Raw genomic sequence first — 21,850 nt, 5'->3', positions numbered from 1 at the left:
CATAATGCATCCAAACATTAAAAGACAGAGAAACCAAGATGATGGTGGGGAAAAATTGTGACTCCTATATTCTTCATGGCCTCCATAAATTGATGGGAAATTTTCTGTGTATTTCTTCCACCTATGCATAACCTTGTAATATGAAAAATGTTTGTCTTCATAAATTATTCTATTCTTTTTTTTTTTTTTTGGTTTTTCGAGACAGGGTTTCTCTGTGGTTTTGGAGCCTGTCCTGGAACTAGCTCTTGTAGACCAGGCTGGTCTCGAACTCACAGAGATCCTCCTGCCTCTGCCTCCCGAGTGCTGGGATTAAAGGCGTGCACCACCACGGCCCGGCCAAATTATTCTATTCTTATAACAATCCTGAAGATATCATCTTCCCCATTTTGTAGCATCGAAATTCACATCCACCAGTGTCAAACATACACCTAACTAATGCCAATATGCCAGCATACATCTGATGACAAGGCATTCTCACACTTTAGATCACTGCCAACACGGGAATTATATCCATGGTGCTCTGCCATTCACTTCCCTGATGAGCCCGCCTTTTCCATGACTGGCATAGAACACTAGAGAACTTAACTATGGAAAAGGTTAACCTTTCCCTAAGCTCACTTTCTTCTTTCAGTGCCTGAACTTACATTCAGAGAAAATAGGGACAATAGATTTCATATTATACAGCTCTCTGAAGCACAAAACTATCAGCTGGATGCCTCCTCTCCTTGAGTCTAGGCTATAGACACAGAGTAAATACATATCCCTATGGTGAACTGCTCTCCATTGGAAACTGAATTGACCCTCTCTGTTTTATTTCAAACTAGCACCAAGTCTTATTTAGTTTGAATAGTTAAGGATACATGTTACATTACATTTTCAATTCTTCTTGGTTCATGGTGCATCAGTACATTTACCACGCCTTAAACACACTCTCAAATGCCACATGAATGAAAAATGGGCAAGCAAAATAACCACTATCACTACTACGAGCATTCCCCAGAAACCTATTATTTTGTATGGTTTATTTTCCTCTGTTTCACACAATAATGTGTCAAAACTCTGAATTTCATTGAGAGAGGAAGATGGATTGATTTTGTTAACTAGTGTCTGGGAGAAGACTTGAGCTGTCAGGAGCCAAGTGCCATTCTCCATCACCAAAAGAGCTAATCAGGGAAACACAGGCAGCTAATGTGGGCAGCAAGCACATCCATCTCAGGCTGGATCCCAGGCTGTTATTAGGTGTGACTAATCACATCTTCGTGATGCGTCTCAGTCTGTAATAACATGCCCCTCAGTGACATCAGTACTTACAGGAGATGGATGCCACATGATCTATGTAGAACACAGCACCAGTTTGCAATGCCTCTAGCCTGTTTCCCCATCACAGCACATCTGCCACCACAAGTCTTTATAGGAAATTTCAGGGATACAGCATTTGCCTGGGGCTATCCACTGGTGCCGGAAAGCTGACCAGTGGCCATAACCTCAGAGAGAACGATTCTCCCTCCTCCCTTAACAACCAGCTGCCAAATTCGTATGTGTTGGGGCCTGGAGAGCACCTCCCTCATCTATGCAGCACTTTTGGTTGGTTTGTTCTTCTGTGGTTCCTGAGACAGCATTGAGTACTGTATGCACTCTGCATGCATGTCCATAAACTCTGGTTTTCTGCTCAGTTAACCTCCGATGGGTAATTAGAAGAGAAATAGCAAACAGACAACAGTCAGAAGTGCAGTTTCACCCCTGACTTAGACCCTGTGTCTTTAGTTCCATGGGAAAGAATCGCCTGCCTTCATACTAGGAAGCTGAACTCCTTAGGGTCACTTTTTACTTTAAAATTTCATGGTATAAAAAATGCCCTTCAAAAGCACTCTTGGTGCACCATCTCTTCTAAACTACAAATTGGTTAAGAGGCAAGAGCAGGGTATATATTTTTAAGACATTTCTAAGTTTTAAATCTTAACACATAACTTAGAGCATTTAAAATTTTAAAGAGCAAGTGTTTCTAAGCATGCGAAATGACAGAAAAGACCAATAAAATGTGTTTCTCAAGAGCACAAGGTGAAGGTTCCTACCCCACTTCCAGGACAGGGTATTTATTTGCTTGGGAAACTAGAATTTACTCATAATATTCTGGTTACTAAAACAAAAATAAAACAATGGGCTGTATTTCCATTGTCTAATTTGCAAAAAGAATACATAGTAGGGATTTTTGTAGAAAGAATAATTTCATGTAAACAAGTATTGCTAGTTTAATTGTTACTTTGAAGTTAATTGAAATATATTAACACTGTACTGTCATATACTAGAGAAATGCTATCTGATAAAAGCCATTTTGCATGAGCTCTTTGTGTGTCTGTCTGTTGGGACACTGAGGCACTCAGTAAACCTGGGTGATGCTCTTTTGTCTCCCTGTGGTGCTGAAAAGTTGGCCTACCCTTTCCTTTAATCAGTGTTTCTGATTTTATTTTTCAGAATGAAAAGTCCCCAGGGCGATCTGCAAGTCGATCAAGTAACATATCAAAAGTAGGTGAAAGCTCTCCGTGTTCTTGTTTATTGATTTCTGCCTTTCATGAGTTCAATGAATATTGATAACATTTAGCCTATAATTGTTATGTATGAGAAACATTCAACTACGATTTGCTAATGATTTCAACTATTTCATACTTTTACTGCTGGAAACATCATACTTTCATGCCAACAGCTGTGTTGTTTTCTGCTTTGCTGTCGATACAGAAGGTAATTTTCTACTTTTGGAGTGTACTGGGAACCGTGACTCCTTGTCCCTCCACTTCAAACACCGTAGGGACAACACACACTCACATCACAGCTATTAGCAATCATGGCACTGTGCCCGTGAATTTAAAATGTCAGGATTTAGTGTCAACTTCACTGAGACATATACATTTTTATCTAGATAACTTTTAGAAATCAGTTTTAAAAAAACTTTAATTTGACCACATTATAAATACAGAATCAATGTATACAAATCAAAATACTCCATAAGACAGAAAAGTATTTTTTTATTATGAATCTGTACAAATACTCTAGAAATTTTACTAATATGAAAAGAATTCATGGACTGTTCTTTAATATGGGGTGCCATGTGATGGACAGACATGGGGTATCATGTGATGGGTAAATATGGGGTACCATGTGATATGCAGATATGGGGTACCATGTCATTGCAGACATGGTTCTTGGGAAGTAAAATATAATATACTGCTATTTTTCTTTTTGATATAACAGTTTAGTTTTAAAAACTACAAACTATATTTATATTAAAAATTGAAATGAATAAAATGGGATCCAAAATAGCAAGGTAAGAGATAGTCAACACATCTTTCCACCTCACCGTTTCTGATTGCAGCAAGCTTGACAGTAACAGCCCTTCCAAGGCTGCACTGAGAAGTAATCATAACTATGGTTTAACCTTTGCTCTGCAAAAGCCAAACCACGAGTGTTGGCTCCCACCTGTACCTCCAGCACAGGGGAGGCTGAGGCAGGAGACTTGTCATGAGTTTGAGGACCACACAGTGACATTTTATCTCAATAAAGCAAACACTACAATAGTGGCCTAAAGTGTCTTCTGCTACGGCACTCCTGTGTGAGGCTGACCAGGCTGGAATGCGGTGCCGTTCTGAGCAGTCTCTGGAGCAGTGTCTGGACATTAATACCAAAAGCTCTGCTTTGTCTGGATATTGTCGAGAATCTGCTGCAGTTCCTCATCTTCAGAAATGCCCTTCCAGGCTTGGAATCAGAGCTTTGGATGTCTCTGCCGTCTCTGGGCATATAGACTGGCTAAACTGACCAACAATACAAACCTACGTAGCCTTTTCCGGGAACCAAGCTAGGAACACTGGCTGTGGTCTGTCTCTTTTTGAAGTGACTGAACCGGACTGTAGAGTTTAGGGTTTTCACGAAAACCTCTGAAAGTTTCTGTTCTTCTTCTGCACTCTCATTATGTTGCTTTCGATGCTCCAGAAGCACGTGAACTTCAGAATTTAGGAGTGTCTGTTTCAAACTCTGAGGAAAGACGAGCTACTTCTTCTACGTCGCCAGTCCACAGATCACTGACGCTTAAGGAGGTAGCAATTTCCTAAAATAGAAACTCTGATTTTCCAAGACACTGGCAGGAGCAAGAAGGCCAGGGCCCTTCAACATCCCCAGCGTTCACTCTGCGTTAGTAATTTTCAGTGAGTTTTTCATGGGGAAATCTAGAAATTAGTGACTCTATGCCAATCCCAGCTTCCCATTTAGAGAAACTCTGCTTTCTTCTTAGTTTCCAGAAGCAAGTGACAGTTACTCACTGAGAAGTAGGAGCTCCAGAATGTTGCCGTTCTCTTCAGCTGGTTTCCTAACACAAACGGTAGATGACTGTGCACACGTACTGGGTGCTTCCACATCTTGAACACACACATTTTTGCTCGTTTCTCTGTATGGAGGACCTCTGTGTTGCAATGCCACTGCCTAGCTAGGATCCCTGGGTAGCATCCTTGGAAAGCTGATCCAGAACACAAGCTCTCATATGCTTGCTTACAGTACATGCAGGACTCAAAGCTGAGGGAGCCGGAGAGAACTACACAGAGGCCTGTGTTGGTGGGTTGATGCTCTGAGTGATAGGTAGACAATTTGGTGAATGACCTTGAGGGGTATTTCTGGAGCAGACAGCTCTCTCACTGTGGTGTTATCCCCCTCTTCCTGCCCCACCAGAAATCTAAAAGCAATGGACATTCCCAGTCATTGACTTCAGACTCCAAAATTGTGATCCAGAACAATCTTTCCTCTTGAAAACAGTATTGCCACTGGTATTTGTTACAGTAATCAAAATTTGATGGAGCATCACTAAACGTTTTGAATTACATTCAAATCAGAGTTCCTCCAGAGATATTTGAGAAGGGATGAGCCCTTCTTGTTGAGAATACTTCAGAAGGTGGGATCTTAAATTAAAGTCTGTTAAATTTTGTTGTTTCCTAAGGCAATCGCCTAAACTCCCTAAGACATTTACTCCCCCACAACAAAACTAGCACCTGAAGGATTCCTTCTTTTAGTTTTATATTAGCATATCATCTTCTAAATGCCTGTCATCCAAGTCTCATAGGAGAAAGCCCACCCAGAGCTCTGAAACAGTGGCTTCTTTCTGAACAGGTTACTCTTAGTCACGGGACTGGCAGCTCTGTTACCACCCCAAACTGTCACCATCAAGGAGCTCAAGTCTATCCTTTCCAAACTACTGTTTGAGAAGTGCAGTGTGTTCACAGTTTTCAGCCCTTTAGCTAACTCCCAAGTGTGTGCCTTTCCATCTCTGACTTCTTAAAGATTCTCTGACATTCTGTTTGGAGAGGAATGAAAATCTTTTCTCTGTTTCCTTAGTTATGACACAGAAAAGTTTCAGCTACCAAACCCTGGTAGATTTCCAGGAACCTAAATCTCTGAACCCAATACAACTCTCCCTGTATTTGTGTCAGAATGATAATCAAAAATGATAAATATGTTACTGGGTCCTCAATACTCTTGTGAATTACTAAATGATAAATTCTTCGGTGAGCATGTGGACTACTGGGTAGGAAATGACAGAACCTATAAATATTGGAATCCTTTCATTTTCAGGTGTTAGAGAAGGAAATGTCAAAAGTGGAACAAAACATTTATCCTTTAAGATTGACAAGATAATTTTATGTAAAACTACTATGGTTTTCAAGGGTATGAGACTCAGTATAATGGAGTCATAAAAACACGGAGAGCGGAGCACCTGCTAAGAAGAGTTATTGATTTCCTTTATTGCCTTATTTATAAAGGGGGAAAGAATATATTCTGTTCACATGTGCATATATGTGTTTGTGTGTGCATTTATGTGTAAGTTTCTTGAAAACGGTTAAGCCATGTGTAAGTATCAGCTACTTCAGCTGTAGAGCGCCAAAGACTTAGGCCTCAATGGCAGCATCATATCACTGAGGCATCTCTCTTTGCATAAATGAATTTGAGACTATAATGTATGCATTCTTTTTTTTAGTTAAACCAGAATAAATGAGACAGTGATAAGGTTAAGAGAGACATTAGAAAATACTGCATAGTCCTGTTATCTTAAATGTTTTCAATTAAAGTATAATAAATGCTTTTAGACCAGCATTTGTGTGACTCACGCTGGCTTCTTCTTTACCTTTTTCTGGTTTGTGCTAAACTATAACCATTGATATAAGACTCTTTCAGGATGTGGTAATAGAATAGCACAACTTCCCCTGCATCCATAGGTCTGCTCTTCTACCTGAGTCTTCTTATTCCTTACTAAATGAGCAGACCTTCCAATCAACAGTTCTTACTGTGTCTTTTTCTTGTTTTCTGATGGAACAATGGAGCAATTAAAATGTATACTGGATCTTTAGTGAGCTCAAAGGACAGAACTGAGAAAAAATATATGATATCACTGTGCACCTGAGCATAAAATATGTGTGCAATATATGTGCACACACATAGAATGTACGCAATGTGCACACTCTGTATAGATATGTATGTATACACGATACATATATAAGATATGCACTCTGCAACAGCATGGGCCTAAAATAGTTAACAGACATGAAAATTCAAAAGACCGCTGGCAGGTTTGGTGGCTGTTGGCTTCTAAACACTTGGACTTGAGAGTTAGTGTGCACATGATTTCACCAGTTCATTGGGCTGGAGCTGCAAACCATGTGTTTTATCATAAGCACATGCTTTCTTTGAGGGAGGCTGAACTATGCATGAGTGAGGCAAATGAATGACCAGAGGACCAGCCCCAGGAAAACTCTAGACCAGGAGTCTCTAGTGACTTTTCCTGAAAGACAAAATTGCAGAGGTGCCAGTATCACCTCTGTTTCAGGGATAAAATATTAATTGAAGAACTGTGTTCTATTTTTGTTGGGAGCTTGCCACTGGTTCCTGTGAACCTGAGCCCATGTACATTATTCTCTGCTTATTTTCTTTTAAATCTTTCACTGTAATAAATCAAAGCTGGGATATGATTACAATTCTCAAGACTGAGGTCCCTTAGATCTCAAACAGTGAGCACGGTCAAAGGGACCTCAAACGCATTGCTCTGCAAGGAAGTGCAGAGGGAATGAGGGGTAGCAAAGATTATCTCTGTTTAATTGCAGTAGGATAGTTCAGAGGGAGTTTCTTAGGAGAGTGGTACCTAAACAAGGACTTCAATGTGTGACCTGGTCAGCTGTTGGGGAACAGGTGTAAGGAAATGTAAGTACAAAACTTTGGAAGGGAGGAAACAGATTATAAAGAAGGTGAGAAAAGAGCCAAGGAGCTACTATGAAAAACTTTCAATATAATAGGTGCGTTCTCTTTAGTTTGGTTGGACAGGTGTCGTCTGGCTTGGAAAATGGAAAATGAAATTAGAGTTCAGCAAGGTTCTCAAACCTCTATTCTGTCTTAAAGAATGCGGATGACTGTGAACATTATATTTGCCACTTTAGAACTGTACAATAAAAACATATTTCAGATTTCCTGATGCAAATATGAAAAATTTCAGTGTGGTACATAATAAATGCTGAGTTGTTAGTGAACATAAAAATTACATTTTTAGTTTTTAGCCTCTGAATAAGTTGTTCTGACAATTAACCTCTGAATAAACCTCTGAAATGTTCAATAACAATTATATTATTGAGGTTATCCCAACGTTCTTGTAAGTTCATGCTTTTGTTTGTCTTAACAATATTAGACACTTAGACTGCACCTTTTTCTTGTTTTATATTATTTATTTTTATAAAGTCTTTCTATGTATCCAAGGCTGCCCTTGACCTCTGCTTCTCTTGATTCAGTCTTGTAAGTGCTAGAATTATAAGCATATGCTACCCCAATATTTTTGTGACCTTTTTCTTAATATTTCTTATGCTAGGAAGGACACTATGCTTTGGATATATTAAGTTGATCCAAGGCCTATAGGTTATTGACATGGGTTTAAAACAATACAGGAGATATTGTCGGCAAATCTTACGTGGGGAGAGAAACCTTCACTTTCATAACACACACTTATTCTGAAACTTTTAATTCATTATCAGTTTTCATTGCTGCTTTTAGTATACACATGACACGCAAGCTTCTAAAGATTAAAACCTGGCCAAACGCCATGTTTCTTTCACTTTTTCTATGATAGGGGATCATTATATTCAGCTAGCAACAATATGTGCATTACAAGAAAATCTTCTGAAAAGCAACTGTCACAGAGAAAGAAACTTAGTTCCATTCAAGCTCACAAAATTGTTCTACTGAATAAAGTCTTTGGTTCGGGCTTGAGCACAAAGCAGCTCATAAAACGAAATTCATTTATGAAAAGAAATTCAAAAGTGACTACCTTAACAAAATGATACTTCAGTGAGCTTTCATAATTTCTTAGTATATTCCCCAGACTATATTGACTTGACAGGTCTCATCTAAATTTTTCATTTGGTTTCTGCCCGGAAATACCTTCTATAAGGTTATCATGAAAATGTTATATAGCTCTAAAATACTATTTTCTAAGATTTCTCTTGTATGAATACCCCAGCTCATTTCACAATAAAAGAAGATGAATAATGCAGTCAAAACAATTCCTTCAACGATTCCTTTGAGGGTGTGCAGTTCACAGTGTGTTAAGGTGGATCGCAGCATTTTAAATGAGTGCTGTCTTTTGATCAAATTCATGCTTCATTGGACTTCGGGATAACTTTATCACTCCATATTTTGCCAGACTTACCTTTAAGATTCCAAAGTATTTCCTAGCAAGGTCATGCTGAAAATGTTGAAAATGTTTTCGATGTGTAAAATATACTGGAAATACCTTCAGCTGAACCCAAGCCAGCATTTACATTCATGAGCAGGTGTTTAATATTCTGATCTACTAGGAAATCCTTCTTGGTTTGCTAATACAAGGGATCTATAAATCAGCTATACCCTTAGACAGCATATCTTTAGAGAATAACCTGGATGCATTGATGAAGTAAAGGAGGACATCCTATTGAGAAATTAGTTGAACTACCTGGAGGATTTTCACAGATCCTTAGTCTAGGTTCCTCTTGAAAAAAGCTGAGTGAATGGATACAAATTCAGTTGAATTAGTAAAAGTAATGAGGACTATTAAGAAACCTGAAGCTTCTTATGGCCAAACACTTCTTCTTTATGTATGTCCACTCCTTGTGAGAGCTTCTGACTTTATAGGTCAATAACTCTCAGACCTCTTATGTCAAAATTTCATCCATAAAATTTGGATTCACATATCATCCTTTTTAAAAAAAAATCATATAGATGTATAATAGGAAGATGTCTTCAGACTGGTTGCTATAATAAGATCCTGAGATAAGGATTTTTGTAGTGACTTCTGAGCAAGTAGTAGTGGGAGAAACTATTGCTGGAATGATAGAAGCATCTCAAAAGAAAAGATGTCAAGAGAATATGCCTTTGCTCCTATGTGCTGACACTAATATTAAATGCATGTAGATTTGTTCTTCTGCAGGCGAGGGAGCAAGACTTTTTTCTTTTACTGGTCACTTATTGGATTTCAGAGACAGGAAGATTTCTGTGCCTGCTCGCACTCTTCTAAGGCAGGGAAGTGATCCAAAAGCCACAGCGACTAGCTCCTGGAGAGAGCCACAGTTGTAAAAGGTTAGAAACGGAAGTACATACTCACATATGTTTAAAGGGGGCTAGAAAGGATTTCTTCACAACACTAACAGTATCTGCTACAGTCCATCTTCTGTGTGCACGAGATCCATATTTATCCATCCATCCTTTCCTGTACTCCTGTAGATGATAATGGGTTACAATTTCTAAAGAAAATCCTAGAAAGGTGAGGTGATAGAGTGAGCTTTTGCTGTTGCAGCTGTCAAGCCAAGACCAATTCATCTTCTCTAAAGCTTCCTTCCAAAGTCTCTTTCTTGGCAAAATGTTTCTACTTCCTCTCCTTGTGACTCTGACCTTGGCAGCAGCTAAAATCATTCTACAGGCATTGAATTTGGGTATGAAAAATACTTGGTAGCTGCAAACACCCCTCCTCATAGGCAAGTTCCATTCTTCAGAGAATTACTGCACTTCATACGAGACCATGTAACCTGGTTTGAGGAAAAGACCCAGTCACATGGTCCTCTGGTGTCCGCACTCTGCTCTTTATTCTTCCTAGAGTCCTGGAGCATGGCAAGAACTTCTTCTTAAGTCATGTTCTCTGCAGATGGGAGAGTGACCTGCAATAGCCACACTGGCCGTTTCGAATGAGAGGGTTTATTGCATTATGGAAGGAAGAGTTTAATAGCAATACCTGCAAATAGCAGGTAGCAGATAGCAAAGAGCAGCTGAAAGACAGAAAACAGCATCAGTTCAGGTGTTCACAATGTGTGCTAGAAGTGACTGGAGTGATCTGATTGAGAGAGAAAATAAACAGAATTAATAACGTCAAGTTGGAGTTTACAAACATCCAGCAGAAATGATTAGGAAGTAGCCAGTAATGTTGGAGTCCAGGACTCAGGTGGTCCCTGGTGCAGGGTTCTTTGCAGCCTTGCTATGCATGGGCTTCTGGCTCGCCATTCTCACTGCAGACAATTGCATGTCTCTCCTGGAAATATTTTACCTAATTATTTTAAAAAGTCAGAACATTTTAGAACCCTTAGTTGTTTGCTACCTTTTCCTGTGGTCTTGTTATAGGGTCGGGGGACAGTCCATCACGACATAAAAGGCTTTGGAGGTTATCTTGGGACAAAGACACTTGGGTCTAAACTGGGAGGCTCTACCCCGCTTCCAGAGATAGCATCTCAGTAAGTTTAAATGGTATATGGCAATTGAACAGTACATGGTACACTACAAATGGGAAAGAGAATTCTGATGTGTTCTGATGAAATCTGTTACCTCTACCCATAACATTAAATTTTTCCATTCAATTATCTATTTGAATATTTAGTTTGTTTTTTGATTTTTTAAATAGAATACTTTACTTGAATAGCACAGTCATGAGTCATGATAGAGAGTCAATTGAAGATACAATTGAATATTGTGGAAGAGAAATTAAAATATCGGTAGCAACTGTACATTTTTTGAAGGTAAACATCAAATCTACATTTCAATTTTATTTATTATTGTACTCTGGGAACATGAAATTCGCCACTTATTATTGGTCTGACACCAATGCAGTTTGTATTATGGCTGAAAGCATTGAAGTACTGCTTCTCGTCCAAGCTCCCTCTAAACAGCAGTCTTCTGTATCACCTAATAGAGGAAATCTGTGAATTACTGTCAGTGGGGCTTGCCATGCCTTCAGAATTCAGATCCCTGCCATGCATTCGGGGTCACTTCTGACAGTGGAGTGGAATCTGTTCTTTACTCATGAAGGGATGCATGCGCATGCACAAGAACACAGGGTTCCTAAAATCCTGTATTTGGACTCCTTTGGAACATGGTAGACTTTTCCTTCCGGCCCTCTGGAGTGCACAAGCATGTTAAATAGTGATGTGATCAAAATCATTGACATTGTGTCTTTAAAAAAATGTACTACTATTGCTTTTGTCAATGTATGTATATCATAGCACAGATGTGGAATCCCAAGGACAACTCTGTGAAATCAGGCCACTCCTTCTGCCTTTATATTTGCCTAAGAATTCAACTCATATCTTCAGGCTTGCTCAGCAAACACCTTTACCTGCTGATCTCTCTGGTTTTCTATCTAACAAAACAGGCAAACTGATCAAATATAAATTGGGTGGAGTCTTGCTACTATTTAGAACCACAGCATTTTATATATCCCTCAGAACAAAAATAAACATGCATGTGTCCTTGTATCAATAAACCATAGTCCATACCAATGTAAAATATTCATTTCTATATAATATCCCCCTTTAAATGAGCTGTCAAGCAGACACTGACCTGCTGGAGTAGAAAGGTACATGGGTCTCTGGGTAAAACCATTGCTGTTGAGCTAGAGGCAAGAGGAAACAGTCAAAATCATGAGTTAGCATCTCAACTCCTGATGGATGGGTTACTAATGAGGACGTTGGGGTGGGTTGTCTTTGGATCATTACAATTTACTTGTGTATCACATTTTATTTTATTTCACTTTAACAGAACTTTGCCAGGCTGTATTTCTGGGAAACTTACAAGAGAAAGATACACTGATGATATCCGCCTTTGTTGGTGCTTTTGGTTCAGAAGTCATAACTGATGCTACCTTGTTTGTCCATATGCATTCTATATTTTTTTAGCTTTTTCTAGGACCTCTGATGCTTTAGTTGGCTTCTTTGAGGATGTGGCTAGAACCCTCAGCAGGTCACCATTACTGCATTTGATCATTTATAACCAGAAAAGTGCAAGGAAAAGTTTCGCTAGTCTATCCTGGAGGGTGCAGCGTTTTTCTCCCTGCTCCTATTATGTCGCAGAACTTGCTCACACTGTCAGCCAGTACCACCTCCTGAGGACTCAGAGATCCTCTGATCTCCTAACACAGGGAAGGTCCTGCCTAACATCATCTCACATTCAAGGACTCAGAAGCTGTGGCTCTAATGTACAATGCTGGGACTTTATTCTACATCCCTGCAGGTGTTACCTGCAGTGCTATTGTTAAAGCCTTAGAAAGGGCAGCATCAGAGCTATCACCTTAGAAGACAGCCCAGAAAAGGGAGACTAAGTCTTATAGAACACAGCCTATTTCATGTCAACATACATGAGGCAGGGCTTTGCTTCTTGTAGATCTCTAGTCTTTACCAAAAATTAATGAGTAACAATAGGCATTATCGCAGTCATGACCATTTCCAGTAATCAACTTGGATAATGTGTGTTTACGAAAGGTATCACTTAGGATTCTGCAGGTTTGCACATTCTGGTCCAAACAAGGGGTACTCCTAACATGACATACAGTAGAGAGTTCTAATGTTGGAAGTTGAGAATATAGCTTGATCATTTTGAGGGCTGTTTATCAGGACATCAGGAAGCAGAGGTATTCATTATCATCCAAGTTAGCTTTTGTCAGTCTACTGAGCTGTGTCCAAGGTTCTCTGTGATATTCTGACAAATGATAGAAATATCCAAGTATGATTTATGTTCTTTCCTTCAGCAGCATTGTTCTTGAGCTGTGTATTTATCTTTTTTCAAGCATTACAAACAGATTCAATTTTAAAAACTCTCTAACTCTCTAATAACTGAAACTATTAAATAACTATTTAAATTAAATAACTGGAATATATAATCTAGATAGATAGATAGATAGATAGATAGATAGACAGCTATAGATATAGATATAAATAGTTTCTACCCTGCCATAGGCCAAAGTAGCTTTTTTGTTAACTAATGGTAATAAAAAATATTTACAGAATACAGAGGGGAATGCCACATCATCTTCATATTCGGTCTAAACGGAAAGGAAATTAGTACTGGCATTTCATTGCTGTGCTTTGACTCTTCTCAATTTCAGAATTCCTGACATACATTTCCTCATTTACACTATAATGTATGTTGGTGTACTTGAAGATGAATTGAAAATATTATTGTTTTTGCTTCTTTTGTTTGTGTGCTAAGGGTAGAATTTAAGACTTTGCCCATGTTAGGCAAATATTATACCAGTAAGCTGTACCATCCAGCTCGGTAATGTGCTTTTAAACCGTCCTTCCCTTCCAATGACGTCAGTAGTTCTTACCATTTTACAGGTCATAGAGAAACTATTTCTGAGCATCTTGGCCCCATTAGGTCCTGGCACAAAAGATTTACTTTAAAAAATAGACGGGAAAAATATTCTGCATAGTTAATTTCCAGTAAGAATTTCTAGGTATTGATATTAGACCATTGCTATCTAGTGTGGCAGTCATTAGCACAGGTGGCTAGTTAAATTTAAATTAATTGCAATTATATAAGGTTTAAACCCAGGTTCAGTTGTACTGAACTAATTGTTTATGAATGAGGCCTATGGAATTCAAGACAGTTCTGACTGCTGTAGTAGTGGGCGTGGCATGTCTGATGTGGGAAGTTGTTTCCCAGACTTAATCATAAAGTTAAAACAAGCTAGTGCTAGTGTTTGGTTTCCTTTGTAACCCTGGAAAGTAAATGAGTAACGTGTAAGTTTTTGGTGCCAAGATTGGAAATCATTCCTCATTATTTACCATCTGTCAGATTATGTAAAGAAAAAGTAATAAGTCAACATGAACGTGTGCTTTCCTTTCTGTCAAAAGCAATTTATTTTAAATGAGATTTATGTCCTTGGGTTCATTTTTAAATGTTGTGTTCATGCATTTCAGTGTAATGAATATCTGAGGTGGCATGAAAACCATATTCAATGCCAAATTATATATAAATTGGTGGTTTTCTGGGATCTGGGGAGATTGCAAGTGAAGACAATATTCACAGGAAGAGTACTGGGTGCAGTTTCTTGTTATTCTCTGGATTTCATCAATTAAAACACAATACAAGAGAAATGGATCTGAAGATAGTCTTTTCTTCATCCTCAAACTCAATAAATTATAGAAACATTCCTTTAATTCAAGTGGTCTAACATGGCATTTCTGTGGTTACATCCTTGGCATTTTGGGGCTATGATTTTAATTTTATATTAAGAAATATAATTTCCAATCTAATGACTCTCGGTTTCATAATGAGCCCTAACCTGTAGAGGTAGTCAAGATGATGAGACCATTATGTTCAAATACTTCCCAGAGAAGTTTTTTAATCCTCCCCAATCCTTTGCTTTCTGAACAGAAGAAACGGCAATGATGTAGCGCTGTGTTTTTCATAGCTCATCAGCCTCCCATCTTTGTGCCTCTCTCCCTTCTGTTTCTTAGATTCTCGGGTAGCAGTTGATTACTCTTAGTTTTCAGGCTTGTTCTGGGTTTGACTTTTTCTTTTCTTTTTCTTGTTAGTTACAGCTGAGTCCTTCTGTTTGGCTTCTCCTACGTACACATCCTTGGTAGCTTGCTATTATCTAATATCATTTCCTGTTTATGTCCTTCATCTTCTCTATGTTTGAGTCCTTTCCATGACTCCTACGGTGGATGATGGCAGCTGTGTTGTTAATGTAATTAACGTGTAGACTTGATTCGGACTGATTAAGCCAAATAAATCCACTTTGAGATGAACTACCCAATTTGGCTGTCTTTGTTGATCAGATTTGCTAGATATTTGTCAAATCTCTATCTCGCTAATTACTGCAGAGGCACATTATGTATTCCCTCATTCAAATCTCATTTCATTAAAATTTACCACTAAGACTGTGTGAATGAAAGGTGACACACAAATAGATCAATTTAAAATAGAATTCAATAGTTATGTGCTTTGCTCCCCTTCTCATCTTTCCACTGAAGTAAGGAAACTTTGTTAATGTGTTCTTTCTTGCTTACAAAGGGACAAAGATGAACTTGGGGGATTCTATGTTCACTCTCTCCAAAATCCACGATGGCAAAGCTTGCCTCACAACACAGCAAGACTCCCAGGCTTACTGATGTGCTGCTCAAATGTGAAAATAAAGTGACTGATGATGACTCACATGCTGCAGTCTATCTGAAGGAAAAGTTTTCCTGAACAAAAAAATTCCCCTGTAAAGATTTTGGTGTATGTCATATGTGCTGGGCGAGAATATGGAGTCTTAATCTTTAAGAATTCACACTGATTTTTCAGACCTCAAGAAATAATCAGCTAGTACAAGTAGACCTTCAGGGTTTCTTTGGTTCCCAAACCTTGATATTTCCACAATTTTAGGACAATGTGTTTAAGGTAAAAAACAACCAATAAAACTTACCTTCTTGGATATCTTTTGTATAATAGCTACTCCAGACAAAAATACATTTGCTGAAACTTTAATACTAACTTGAAGATCACCAACTCATTTCCTGCAAAGAGAACTCTACAGCTTGAATTGTGCTTCAGTAAGAGTTTGTTTTTTTAAAAATTATTTGTTCTGAGAACAGATAGAGCAAGATAACCAAATAGAAATTTTTATTATTCAGTACAATTACTGAATAATGACAATAGTTCTTCTAATTGTTGCGTTTATATATCTTGCACTGTAGTTTAACTATGATATTATAACATACATATTTTGTAAATAATATATACATTGTGAAAAAGCACTTTTCTTATGTGAAGTGAGTCTTTTCTTCACTATTTTTATTAATAGAAAAATGTAATAACAATAATATTAGCTGTTAAATATCAATAATATTAGCCGTAAAGTGTCAAGTTTAACATTTTACCCAAGATATCAGTCTTTCTATAGTATTCAGAATGTCAGATTTAATGATTGTCTTTTGGTTTCTGTTGCTGTGATCAAACACCATGAACAAGAGCAATGTGGGGTTTGTTTCAGCTTTCACTTACACAGCACAGTTCACCATCAAAGGAAGTCAGGGCAGAAACTCAAACAGGCAGAAACTTGGAGGCTGAAGCTGATGCAGAGGCCATGGAGGAAACGCTGCTTACTTGCTTGCTCCCCATGACTTGTTCAACCTGCTTTTTTATAATGGCCAGGACCACCAGCCCAGGACGGTACCACCAACAGTGATCTGGGCTTTCCCACATCAATCTTCAATCAAGAAAAATGTACGACGAGCTTGCCCACAAGCCCATCTAGAGGAAACATTTGCTCAATTGGGGTTCTATCTTCTGAAATGATTTTAATTTGTGTCAAGTTGATATAAAACTCCTCAGCACAAGGATGGAGATAGTTTCATGAGTACATGTTCAGTACTTGAAGGATAGGTGAAGAAAGAACTAACAGAATTTAGGCATCCATCTACTTTTCCCGTATCTTCTGCCTTCCACGTCTATTCATACTTCTATGAACCCAAACGAAGAAACAGAGTAACATATAATTTGTAGATAAGCCCTTTTCCCAGGTAGAGAATAATATATTGATAGCTAAGACATAGAAAAAAATACATTTAAATTTTTAACACATGAAAATGTTTTACACGCCGGGCGGTGGTGGCGCACGCCTTTAATCCCAGCACTCAGGAGGCAGAGGCAGGCAGATCTCTGTGAGTTCGAGGCCAGCCTGGTCTACAAGAGCTAGTTCCAGGACAGGAACCAAAAAGTTACGGAGAAATCCTGTCTCGAAAATCAGAAAAAAAAACCTACCTAAACACATAAAAAATAAATAAAAATATAAAAATAATAAATAGGAAATTATTTAATGGGGATGTTCTCTGGAACTCACCAAGGCCAGCTGGCCTGGGTCTGAAAAAGCATGGGATAAAACCAGACTTGCTGAACATAGCAGACAATGTTCTGCTATGAACATTGTCTCATTTCTCATTTCTCATTGTCTCATTTCTCAGTAGCAGACTACTGAGAACTCAAGAACAATGGCAATGGGTTTTTGATCCTACTGCACGTACTGGCTTTGTGGGAGCCTAGGCAATTTGGATGCTCACCTTACTAGACCTGGATGGAGGTGGGTGGTCCTTGGACTTCCTACAGGTCAGGGAACCCTGATTGCTCTTTGGGCTGATGAGGGAGGGGGACTTGATCGGGGGAGGGGGACTTGATCAGGGGAGGGGGAGGGAAATGGGAGGCGGTGGCGGGGAGGAGGCAGAAATCTTTAATAAATAAATAAATTTAAAAAAAAAAGAAAATGTTTTACTCAAAAATCCCTGTGTTATCGGCATATTGTAGGATGGGACTTTAAAGATTTTTTAGCATTTATTTATGTATTGTTAAGCATGTGTGTGTGTGTGTGTATTTGTGTGTGCCTACAATAGTTTATTTGTACCGTGTGTGTGCCTGTTGCCCTCAGAAGACAAAGAATATAGGAACACCTGGAACCGGAGTTGCAGGTGGTTCTGAGCCACATGTAGCAAGTTCTCTTAAATGGAGAGCCATCTCTCCAGTCTTCAACTTTAAAGTTTCTTAAAGGCAGTATCTTTTTTCAGTGTGGCATCACTGCCTTGTACATTTGCCATCTCTAACCCTGACAGGAATATGTCCTTTTCTCTTCAAATACTTGTATGTGTGTGGTTGTCATGCGTGTATGTATACACATTCCCATGTGGGAGAGTGAACATGTGTGTTCACATGTGTAGACACTGAGGACTATTGTTGGGACTTTTCCCTTGATCACTCTTTTAACTGTATTTCTTGAATCAGTGTGTCTAGATAAAATCCAGGACTTGCTACATGACTGGTCTCACTAGCCAGCTCGCTCTGGGACTCTTGTCTCTACCTTCCAAAACTGAAATTACAGAAGGCAGCCAAATTCATTTGGCATTTACCTGGATCCTGGGGATGCCAGCTCAGCCTCCTTGCTTGCAGAGAAAGCATTTTGAACTGCTGAGCCATCTCCTCAGCCCCTGACAGTAACCTTTTCAGAGAGACTCATGATTTAGAGATTAGAGATTAGAAAACGAAACAGTGATTGGGGAGTTGGCCCTAAATTCCAAAAAAAAAAAAAAAAAAAAAAAAAAAAAAAACTAGCGACAGAACCTGGCTATTTAACTATGCATTTGCTTCAAAAGTGATTTGTCTGAGGGCTGAAATATCAAGCACCGCATGGGCTTCTCTTAGGCTTTTTTCCAGTGTGACACTCCAAAGTGTAAATAACCGTGAAAGTGGCTATGTAAATTGAAATAAGCCAACCACAGAGAGGCAAATACCACTTATGTGTGGACTCTTCAATGTTGATCTCATAGAACTTTCCGGAAGAGGGGATAGTAGCAGGAAGAAGCAGAGGAGAATAGGAAAAAGAAGGGTGAGTAAGGGCTGTTTAGTGGCAACCAAATTGCAATGCAGGGTAAAAAGATAAGGTGTGCACAATAAGACGATGTTGTAGTGAGGGTGTCTATTGCTGTGAAGAGATACCATGACCACAGCAACTCTTAAAAAGGAAAGCAATTGGAATATAGCTTATAGGTTCACAGGTTTAGTCCATTATTGTCTTAATGAGAAGCATGGCAGCATTCAGGCAGACATGGTACTGGAGGAGGAACTGAGAGTTCTACAACTTGATCCACAGGCAACAAAAGAAGACTGTGTGCCACACTAGCTCATAGTTTGAGCAAATGGCACCTCAAAGCTTGCCCCCACAGTGACACACCTTCTCCATCGATTGACCCATTATTGACCCTACATGCTAAAACAGACTAGAATAGAACCTGCATGCGCTTCAATAGCTACATATCTGAGGACTGAAATATCAATCTACCCCACTGGGCCACATCTTATGGGTCAAACATTCAAATACATAAGTCTATGGGGCCATTCCTAACAAAACCACCACAGATGACAATGAATAACGAGAATATATTGTCTAATTGAAGAGCTAGAAAACAGTTTAGAATGCTTTTAGCCCAAAAAATGAAAAATTTAAAAGAGATAAACATATTTAACATGATTGAATGGTTATAAAATGTTCACACAATTCAAACATCAGTTGGCATCCTATATATGTATTTGTATGCTAAAAATTTCAATTAAAATTTTAAAATATAATTCCATTAAATACAATTTTCTTTGACAATGTTATTTAAAATATAATGTGAAAGAGTTTAAAAAATAACTAGAGAACGAGTGTGGTTGTAGTAAGAAAATATTTGGAAAGCTTACTTTTGTAGGCAATAAAAAGCCAATTGAATTTCTTGAAAAGAAAAATTGAATAAAATAAAGAAAAAATGAAGCTTGAAAATGCCTACAGGGGCTAGAGAGATGATTCTTACAAAGAATCTGAATTTAGATACCATAGTCCTATTAGAAAGTTCACAACCAACTTTGACTGTAGCTCTGGGAGGATCCAACCCTTGTGACCACTGCTAGTCCCTAAACTAATACACACACACACACACACACACACACACCACTTATTCAAATAAAACTTTAAAAACATGATTGTAGCCAGGCGGTGATGGTGCATGCCTTCAGTCCCAGCACTCATGAGGCACAGGCAGGTGTATCTCTCTCTGTTCAAGGCCAGCATGATCTACAGAGTGAGTTCTAGAACAGGCTCCAAAGCTACATAGAAACCCTGTCTCGAAAAATAAACAAACAAATAAATAAATAGAACATGATTGTAATTTAGTCGCTTTGTTATTTAAGATTTGTATATTCTACTGCATGTACTTCCTAAATACTACTGTATTTAAATATTGAATGGCAATTACCAGTATCAACTTTGAATTACTTAGGAATAAATTATCCTTTTGTCAGCAAGCTAATTTTGCATGCATCACAAACAGAAGAATATTTACAAGTGGATAAGGCAATAGGTAGATGAATAAATATGCAATTCAGTAAAATTGAGAAAAATACTTACATATCAGATACAATGATGTTCACTGCATAGTAGTTTCAACTATCATTTTTATTAGAAATTTTTATAAAATCTTGGGTAAAATAAAAGCTTGAGAGATGATTCAATGATAAAAGCACTTGTTGCTTTGGCAGACAGCCTGGGCTAAGTTCCCAGCATACAGCTGGTGGCTCACAACTATCTGTAATGCCAATTCCAGGGATTCTGACCTTTTTCTAGCTTCCATGGGCACCAGGCACACATATGATGCATAAACCACATGCTAGCAAAACGCTCATGCATGTAAAATGTATATACATATATATTTCATATGCATTATATATATTTAATTTCTATGTTAATATATTGTTTATATGTGTTAATATTTAATATGTTATGTCTATATATAACTCGGAAAATACATTCACTGGTAGGCATATACAACACAGAATAGAGGAGCTAAAATACAATGTTCCCTGAGGCATCCCAATGAATCTAACATGAGCCCTGTAGACCTAGAGTGATGCTAATGAGAAAGAGAAAGAAGGAACACTTACTGTGTTTGACTCAGCATGAAGAAAAGAAGGAGGGGTAAGGAGTAAAGGAATGCACGGACAGATTTCTAGCCGAGTCTAAGGGTGGTGCTGAAATAGTGTGGCCTTGAGATTCCAAATGTGGCTGTTGTGTAGGGACTTCTGTCATAGGGTTTATCTATTTAGAGTTTTGAAGACTCTGCCCATGGAAAAACAACATTCTTTCTGATAGTCTTATCCCTTCTGGAATGTTCTCCTTATGCCAGTAATTATTCTGTACCCAGTGTTTTGCTGGCAATGCCACATTGGCATTCTTCTACCCTTAAAAGGACCCGTTGTTTCCTCCTGGCTCCCTCTGAACTTCCCTGGCCCATTTAAAGTAACAAAAGTGTTACTCTGTAACTTCTCAGATTGGGTCACAGAAAACAGCACGTCTTTTGCAATTTTTTTGCCTGGTTCTTTTGCTCCTGTGAAGTATTCCTTGAGATCCCCAACTGAGATGCTCTTTCAGGATACTGGCTGCTTCCCAGCACCCTGAGGGAGTTATCATATGATTTCTACAAAGAGGGGAGAGCTGCTTGAGCTCCACCCACCCTGATCTCCTCTGTCAGTCTTCTCAGCTCCGCATCAGGCACCTGACCCAGTGCACCTCCATGCGGGTCTTGCCCCTAACCCTCGAGTCTGGTTAGCTGGCACCAAATGGAACTAAGGGACTCATCCCTCTTAAGGTCTGTCCAGATTGGAGGTTTAAGAATAGAATAGTTCCGCCGGGCGGTGGTGGTGCACGCCTTTAATCCCAGCACTTGGGAGGCAGAGGCAGGCGGATCTCTGTGAGTTCGAGACCAGCCTGGTCTACAAGAGCTAGTTCCAGGACAGGCTCCAAAACCACAGAGAAACCCTGTCTCAAAAAACCAAAAAAAAAAAAAAAAAAAAAAAAAAAAAAAGAATAGAATAGTTCCAAAGAACCACTGTCTCAAAAACAAAAACAAAAGCAAACAAACAAACAAAAAGATTAGAATGGATGTCATCATGTTAAACCACTGAGTCTAAAGATCATATGGCAATGGAATACTACACAGCCTAAAAAATTAATGACATCTTGGAATTTGCAGGCAATTGG

At 38.7% G+C, this 21,850-nt stretch overlaps 1 protein-coding gene across 7 annotated transcripts in view; it reads left to right on the top strand.

The window, feature by feature from the left end:
* The window catches only part of Marchf1 (membrane associated ring-CH-type finger 1), an 803,748-nt gene that overhangs the window by 628,248 nt on the left and 153,650 nt on the right, over positions 1-21,850 (top strand). For all 7 annotated transcript variants that reach the window (XM_041674955.1, XM_041674953.1, XM_041674949.1 and 4 more), the window contains one exon: positions 2,473-2,523. In XM_041674955.1, coding sequence (XP_041530889.1) covers positions 2,473-2,523 — 51 coding nt within the window. The remainder of the gene's footprint in view (positions 1-2,472; positions 2,524-21,850) is intronic.

This window comes from Microtus oregoni, unplaced genomic scaffold, assembly GCF_018167655.1.
Source record: "Microtus oregoni isolate MIOR12 unplaced genomic scaffold, Mior012 000025F_ref0000491, whole genome shotgun sequence".
In the NCBI taxonomy this organism is placed as follows: domain Eukaryota; kingdom Metazoa; phylum Chordata; class Mammalia; order Rodentia; family Cricetidae; genus Microtus; species Microtus oregoni.
Note: the sequence above shows the minus strand (reverse complement) of the source record. Positions and strands in the feature narration are given on the sequence as shown.